The sequence below is a fragment of the Hyperoodon ampullatus genome, assembly GCF_949752795.1.
Source record: "Hyperoodon ampullatus genome assembly, chromosome: 1".
Lineage (NCBI taxonomy): Eukaryota > Metazoa > Chordata > Mammalia > Artiodactyla > Ziphiidae > Hyperoodon > Hyperoodon ampullatus.
In genome coordinates this window covers 123,262,645-123,270,709 of record NC_136914.1, presented here as the reverse complement: position 1 = coordinate 123,270,709, position 8,065 = coordinate 123,262,645, and the positions used below count along the sequence as shown (strand labels likewise).

Here is an 8,065-nt window from a genome sequence, read left to right as displayed (position 1 = left end):
TTTGTCTGTTATTGAATTTTATAGGTTATTTTTATATAGGCTGGATACCAACCCTTTGTCAGATACATGTTTTGCAAATATTTTCTCTCAGTATGTGGCCTGATTATTCATTTTATTAGTGGTGTTCTTTGATGAGCAACTATTTTAAGCTTGGTGAAGCCCAATTTGTCAATTCCTCAGAATGAGAGGAGAGAAAAAATAGGATTGAAGGCAACGTTGGAAGAAACAAGGGCTGGTAATTTCCCAAATCTGTTGAAAGACAGCAATCCACATGTTCAAAAGCTTGTAAATCCCAAATGAGATAAGTAAAAAGAAACCTACAATTAGGTATGACATAGAGAAACTGCAGAATATCAAAGACAAAGAGAAAAAAAATTTTTTAAGCTGAAATGTGGGGAAATGGAAATGCAGATTTCCTCAAAGAAGGACTAGACTGACTGCTGACTTTTCAACAGCGACAATAGCACTTAGAGGGCAGAGAAATGCCATCTTCAATATGCCAAAAGAAATAACTGTTATCCAGGAATTCTTTATGAGAAAAAAGTGTCTTTCAAGAATTAGGGAGAAATAAGCACATAAGCAAACAAAAACTGAAAGATTTTGCAACCAGCAAACCATCACGAAAGGAAATTCTAAAGACTGTGCTTCAGGCATAAGGGAATAATCTCCCTTGGAAGGGACCCATAGGGAAGAAGAAATGAGCAGAGAAAATTGTTAATATACAAGAAAATCTAAGCTCTATAAGACAATTACAGTATTTTGAGGAGGTTAAAACCATGACTGATGTATGATAAATAGTAATATGTAGGGGTTTATAAAGATAGAATGAAAATATGTGATGAGTCAGGAGGAAAATAAATGGATTTTAACCCAAATATGCCAGTAATCACATTGAATATAAACGGACAAAGTGTCTCAATTAAAAGACAAAATTGTCAGGCTGGGAAAACTATTCAGCCTTATGCTGTTTACAAGAAATGTATATAAAATATAAGGGTACATCAAAATTGAAAATAAAAGAATAGAGTCAAGAGTTACAAGTTAAAGTCTTTCCTCTGCCACTTTTACTAATTTATAAACTAAGTTTATAAACTTAGGCAAGTCACTCAGTCTTGAGGCCTCACCATTATCATTTATGAAAGTAGAGTAATAATCCCTCTCCTAGCTACCTTATAAGATAAAATGAGCTAATGTATGTGAAAGTTCTTCATATAACATAAGACACAATATTAACATAAGAGATGCATGGACTATTAAAATGAATTGTTACTAATGGCCTCTTAGTTACTATAGTGGGTTAAATGTTGTCCCTATTGTGGGCTGAATTGTGTCACCACCAACCCAAATCATAGGTTGAAGTCCTAACCCCCAGGACCTCAGAAAGTGACTGTATTTGGAGACAGGGCCTTTACAGGAGTAATTAGAACAAAGTCTTTAGGGAGGGCCTTAATCCAACATGACTGTTGTCCTATAAGGAGGAATTTGGGCACAGACATGAAGAGAGGGAAGAGGACGTGCAGACACAGGGACAAGATGGCATCTGCAAGCCAAGGAGAGAGGCCTCAAGTGATGACAACCCTGCCTTGATTTTGGAGTTCTAGCCCCCAAAACTGTGGGAAAAAAAATTCCTGTTGTTTTAAGCCACCCAGTCTGTGGTAATTTGTTACAGGAACTTAATACAGGTCCCATGAAGGAAACTAGGAAAGATGGGTGAACAAGGATCCAGGGGTGCTACGGCCACCCTTGGCCCATGATGTAGAGAGACTTCTATTCCCGAGTCCATCTCCAGTGACCAGAACTCTCCACGTGGTGATAAGGTTTAGGAAACCCCAATGACTGTCACAGGAAAGGCAATCCTGATTTTACGGAAGCTCTGAGAACCACCAACATCACCTTTGCACATTTCAGTCTTTCACTCAATCACCACCCTCAGAAACTGTTCAGCATCAGTGCTACTGAACTCAGGTCCGGCTGCTCATCACTCGAAAGCTAATATTTGAGAGGTAAGTGTTGGTAGAAAGGAAAGTTTGCTTTATTCTGGAGGCTGGCAACCTGGGGAGAAGGTGGACTCATGTCCAAAGGTCAATTATCCCCTGCCAATCAAAGGGCAAGAGCTTTTAAAGGGGAGTTTCAGGGGTGAATAGGCAGAGGGAGGGGGCTACATGCAGCAACAGCACAGCCAGCTCTGACTGTCATCTTGAAATTGGTCATGGGGTGGTCTGATCAGTGTCAGCTTGATTGTTTTCAGTAGAGTGAGCCTTCAGTTCCAGGGTCAGTTTTTTCCCCTTTCTTTGAGGCCAGTTCTGGGAATTGTGGCAGCTTATGTCATGGCTACAATCTGGTCATCATGTAGTTAACTTCTTCCACCTGGTGGGAGTTTCAATACCTACAAGGTAGCTCACAGGATATGGCTCAGAATATTATCTATAACCCTTGGGGAGGAACTAAAATCCTTGACTTTGTTTAATGACTAAATAATTGTTATTTTTGTTTGATTGCTTTTCTTTGCTTCTGCATTTTCTCACTTCTCTGAATAAATTTATTCGTTGGCTAAAGTTTTTCTACAGACAACAGGCAGGCAGAGGACACAGAGGGGGGCGTTTCTGTTCTATGAAGACCCCTTAGGGTCCTGCTCCATTCCATCAGGATAAGCCATTAAGAAACTGACAAGCAGGGGCAGGGTCAATCAGAAGGCTCAGGGCTCCTGCACCCAGTGAAAGGGCCACCATTAACGAGGGGCCCCCATTCCTCATTCACGTCAGCTAACCTCCAGCTGCCTTTGCCGTCTGTGCCCCTTCTGGAAGGTGCAGCCCATGGCCTTCTGGGGGGAGTGGCTCTGGCTGTGGGTGACAAGGACGCAGGTGGACCCGGAGCCGTGGGACCCGCCATGCTGCCCACCTCACCAGTGCGCCATCACACCAGGTCTTCTCGGCTTCTCTCTGAGCTGAGGTCAGACACGGCACATCAGCTTGTGGGAGCTCCCCAAAAGGACTGTGACATAGTGACAGTGCAAAAGGGGGTGACTTCCAAGGACAGTGCGGGGCAGAGAGGAAATGTAAGCGACAGAAACGAGGCAAGAAGGAAAGGGAGGAAGGCAGGCAGGTGGGCTGGCCACATGAGTGCCCTCAGGGGCAGGGCTGGTCTGTGGCCCGAGCCCTTTCTGACTCCTGTTCTCAGGGCAGAGGCACTGCCAGGTGAGAGGCAGCAGTAGTCTGTGTCCCCAAGGCCAGGGGCGGGCAGGCCTTCTCCAGCACAATGATGGATGTTTCCCTGTAAGAATCTATTTCTGGAACCGTCCAGCCTCGTCAGAAGACAATGCTGTGCGGGAGGGAAGCCAGCCTGATGGTGGCGAGTGCAAAGCATCCATATACCCACAGCATCCGATATCCCAGCCAGCTCCTCCAACAGGCTTTGCGGTGATCGGAGTCAAGGCATAAGTGCCTGGTGATGGCGGGGGTCATGACAGTGAACTCCCAGGATGGGACCACATCTTAGCCTTCTCCGTACCCCTGGCACATAGTAGATGGGCAATAAAATATTTCATTAACCCCTTAGGGTTCTGCCAAATCTGGGGTGACAGTTCAGGGGACTAAACAGCTGGGAGGTACTCTGGTATTCCATGGTCTAATTCTAACTCCCAAAGGTTTAAATTATAAAGTCTAGGCTGTACCCCAATCCCAGATCCTTTTATTTTTCCCACTCAGCCTACTCCTTCTTTTTCATCCTGACACATCCTCTCTTCCCATTTTCTTGTTTGTCCCTTCTTCCATCAACTGGGCACTAGCAATATAGATTTGGTGTGAAAAAAAATTACGGCTATTTAATGAGCTTTTGAGACAATGAAATAACTGCAGTTAGATCCCTGATAAGACCTATGAGGTCTAAGGAAACACACCATAAGTGTTTGGTGGGGAAATTTTTTTTGTTGCTTTCAATTCTCTCACAGCTCCAAAAATTGACTCTCTGAGATGGCTTTTCAGTGGGAAATTAGCCATAACATTATTTCCTCTAGCGCCAAGTACACTGCTGTCACACAGGAGCTTCTCGCTTCTTCATACTGCAAACACACTTAGAGCTGCTGCGTGCTGTGCTCACCCAGCACAAACATGTGTATATCTCTATACACACTATATACACTCTATACACATGTGTGTGTGTGTTTATATATACACATAAAATTATATGTAATTATATAAAAATGTATATAATTATATACACATATAATTATACATTAATTATATATGCATATAATTATACATTAATTATATATACATAATATATAATATATATGTTATATATATATAATCTTTACTACAGCACACCAAAAATCTTCTTTCAGGCCTAATATAGGTAACACAATTTACCAAATACCTATAATCACAAGGAGAGCAGGAAAGATACAGAACACCAATGAAATGTGTGATGCTTGTTTCTTTTTAGAGAAGAACCAGAAAAGAAAAGGTCATCTGGAACACTTCCAGCGAAACCACACAATTCCTAATTTTTGCACATGTTTTCAGTAGAAGAACAACGTCAAAGCTGGGGCAGAAGGAAATGCTACAGATTATATTGAAAACTTTCCTCAGGCATTTGATGATTGTGACCACAGGAGAAATTGGTCATTACCTCCTTAAATATCTTACTTAAATCCTAATTAAGAGATCTGGGGTTTTGGTTAAAAAAGATTTAACATGCTGGTTAGCTGACTCATGTAATTCTGACATTTTTTTCCAGCTGTTGGCTACACGAATTATTCAGGCTGTGTGTGTGTTGTTTGCTCAAATATGCCTGTGTAAATGTACTATTATCCATAAAAGCTGGGTACCTCTGAAAGGCTAGAATTTAGCCCCTTTTTTTTTTTTGCGGTATGCGGGCCTCTCACTGTTGTGGCCTCTCCCTTTGCGGAGCACAGGCTCCGGACGCGCAGGCTCAGCGGCCATGGCTCACGGGCCCAGCCGCTCCACGGCATGTGGAATCTTCCCGGACCGGGGCACGAACCCATGTTCCCTGCATCGGCAGGTGGACTCTCAACCACTGCGCCACCAGGGAAGCCCTGGCCCATTTTAAACCTTTATCCATCCTGGGTGGATGGATAAATGCATGGTTTTCAGCGGATTTGGTATCGTATACTTGTTTTATTAAAATCTTAAGTTCTACTGAATGGTGATTCTCTTCATATCTGGATTTGGCAGTATTCCTACCTTGGAGGCTTCAATGATTTCAGAAGCTTCTCAATAGGCCATAACAGGAGGGAATAAACATATGGCAAAGTGGCATATAACACAGCTATGTTGTTAATTCTACTTATAAACTTATTTCTGAATGAGTGTATTACCTTCTTTGAGTCAGAATCTATTTCATTTAGGGACCACTTTTCCCGAAAGTCTTGACTGGGAAACACTAGGCTACTTTAAAATATGTAGATGCAGTGTTCTCTCATAGAAATGCAAACTGTTACTATGTTTTGTGCCTTTCAGGCACTGCGGGAGTGCAGTGGGGTTGCTCCTTCTCTCTTGCTTATCTCCTCTTCTTCAGCACCATCGGGGCTCCCTTCCCTGCAGGCATTTCCTTGCTGGCCGGCCCCCAGGGCCCTTCCCCGCCTAGGATGCGCTGTCCTTCTTTTGGAGCGTTCACTTGGTCCTTCCTCGCCCTCCTCCCACCTCAGCGCCGCTCCTCCCCCGCCCCACCCTGGAAAGGGCGCTCCTTTATGCCACCATTACCTGGTACGAAGCAAAGGACTTCCCAATCGGGAAGAGAAGTGGTGATCTTCCCTTACAAATGAACACAGCCCTTTCAGTTAGATCCCAGATTCCGGAGGGAACCCGGATTCTGTAAGGCCACGCCCACCGCGGGCGGAGCGGAAGTGCGCGCTGCGGGGAGGCCCCTGGGCCCAGCACCACGGTCAGCGCCCTGCCTGCGGCGTCCCTTGGCCACCCGCGCGCGGCCCCAGCGCCGCCGCCGACCCGAACGCAGCGCAGAGCCGGACACGCCCGAAGGTCGAGTGGGGCCCCGGCGCGCCTGCCAGTCTGGGGAACGGATCTGAGCCAGAGGGGAGAGCCGTGAGCAGGGGCAGACTTAACTTACGGTCTTGAAAGGCGTGCACTCGTTCGGAGTATTGTGCAAAGTGATGGAGGAAGATGGGGTCCCTCTTCCTCCCCGACCCCGGCCGCTCCCCGCCCCCGCAAATAAACACGACAGACAACTTTACGCAGCATAACAGAACGGCTGAGTTTAATGCTTCAAGTTTTCCATTTCCTTCCACAGGTCTTCGTTTTACAAATAACAAAATGAGGTAAATAAGTTAATGTATGTACACGTTATAAACAGTGTCGGTTTGCGGCGGCAGCAGCGCAGGTGATTGGAGGGCAGTTGCCGCGCGGTGGCTCGAGGTCAGCCGCCTGCGCCGCGAGCGGATTCGTCGTCCTGGGGAGAAGTCGCGGCTGTCGGTGAGGCGTCTAGAAGCATTTGCGGTGGACGATGGAGGGGCCGGCCTCGTCGTACTCCTGCTTGGTGATCCACATCTGCTGGAAGGTGGACAGCGAGGCCAGGATGGAGCCGCCGATCCACACGGAGTACTTGCGCTCGGGCGGGGCGATGATCTGCAAGACAGTGACAGTGACAGTCCGTCAGGGACGCGGCCGCGGCCCGGAGCCCCTCGCGGGCCGGGGAAGCGGGGCGTGTGGGGGGGCGCTGCCCACCTTGATCTTCATGGTGCTGGGGGCCAGCGCGGTGATCTCCTTCTGCATGCGGTCGGCGATGCCCGGGTACATGGTGGTGCCGCCCGACATGACGTTGTTGGCATACAGGTCCTTCCTGATGTCGATGTCGCACTTCATGATGCTGTTGTAGGTGGTCTCGTGAATGCCCGCCGACTCCATGCCTGGGGGCCACGGGGTGGAGCGTGAGCGGGCGGGCGGGGGACCCGGGGGGCGGGCGGGGGCCGAGGGGCGGGCGCTCGGGGCTCACCGATGAAAGAGGGCTGGAAGAGCGTCTCCGGGCAGCGGAAGCGCTCGTTGCCGATGGTGATGACCTGGCCGTCGGGCAGCTCGTAGCTCTTCTCCAAGGAGGAGGAGGAGGCGGCCGTGGCCATCTCGTTCTCGAAGTCCAGGGCCACGTAGCACAGCTTCTCCTTGATGTCGCGCACGATCTCGCGCTCGGCTGCGGGGGGCGGGGCGGGAGAGGAGCCCTCAGCGCGGAGCCCGGGGACCCGCGCGCCGCCCGCCTGCCCGCCCGCCCGGGGCGCCCGGGGCGCAGCGCACCTGTGGTCACGAAAGAGTAGCCGCGCTCGGTGAGGATCTTCATCAGGTAGTCGGTGAGGTCGCGGCCGGCCAGGTCCAGGCGCATGATGGCGTGCGGCAGCGCGTAGCCCTCATAGATGGGCACGTTGTGGGTGACGCCGTCGCCCGAGTCCAGCACGATGCCTGCGCGGGGGCGGGGCCGGGGGTGAGCGGCGGCTCAGTGCCCGGCGCTCGGGAAGGGGGGTGGGGGTGGCTCCCCGGCACTCACCGGTGGTACGGCCGGAGGCGTAGAGGGACAACACGGCCTGGATGGCCACGTACATGGCCGGCACGTTGAAGGTCTCAAACATGATCTGGGTCATCTTCTCGCGGTTGGCCTTGGGGTTGAGGGGGGCCTCGGTGAGCAGGGTGGGGTGCTCCTCGGGGGCCACGCGGAGCTCATTGTAGAAGGTGTGGTGCCAGATCTTCTCCATGTCGTCCCAGTTGGTGATGATGCCGTGCTCAATGGGGTACTTGAGGGTCAGGATACCCCTCTTGCTCTGCGCCTCGTCGCCCACGTAGGAGTCTTTCTGCCCCATACCCACCATAACGCCCTGCGGAGCGGAGACACCACACGCTCGTTACCGCGGCTCCGGGTGGCGCGGGGCTGGGCTGCGCGGGGACCCGGCCCGGCTCCCTCCGCGGACTGGCAGCCTGACCTGGTGGCGAGGGCGGCCCACGATGGACGGGAACACGGCCCTAGGGGCGTCGTCGCCGGCGAAGCCGGCTTTCACCAGGCCGGAACCATTGTCGCACACGAGGGCGGTGGTCTCGTCTTCGTCACACAT

At 50.0% G+C, this 8,065-nt stretch overlaps 1 protein-coding gene across 2 annotated transcripts; it reads right to left on the bottom strand.

Annotated features, from left to right (window-relative positions):
• Window positions 1-6,455: 6,455 nt before the first annotated feature.
• On the bottom strand, window positions 6,456-8,065 carry ACTA1 (actin alpha 1, skeletal muscle; the record flags this gene model as incomplete). 2 transcript variants are annotated; one of them, XM_079701492.1, is made up of 6 exons in its annotated part: window positions 6,456-6,599; window positions 6,699-6,880; window positions 6,967-7,158; window positions 7,260-7,421; window positions 7,507-7,831; window positions 7,937-8,065. In XM_079701492.1, 6 exons carry the CDS (start codon window positions 8,063-8,065, stop codon window positions 6,456-6,458), a joined length of 1,134 nt encoding a protein of 377 aa, XP_079557618.1. The 2 variants fall into 2 exon arrangements, with proteins under 2 accessions (XP_079557618.1, XP_079557619.1); XM_079701493.1 differs by having other exon boundaries at window positions 7,507-7,702.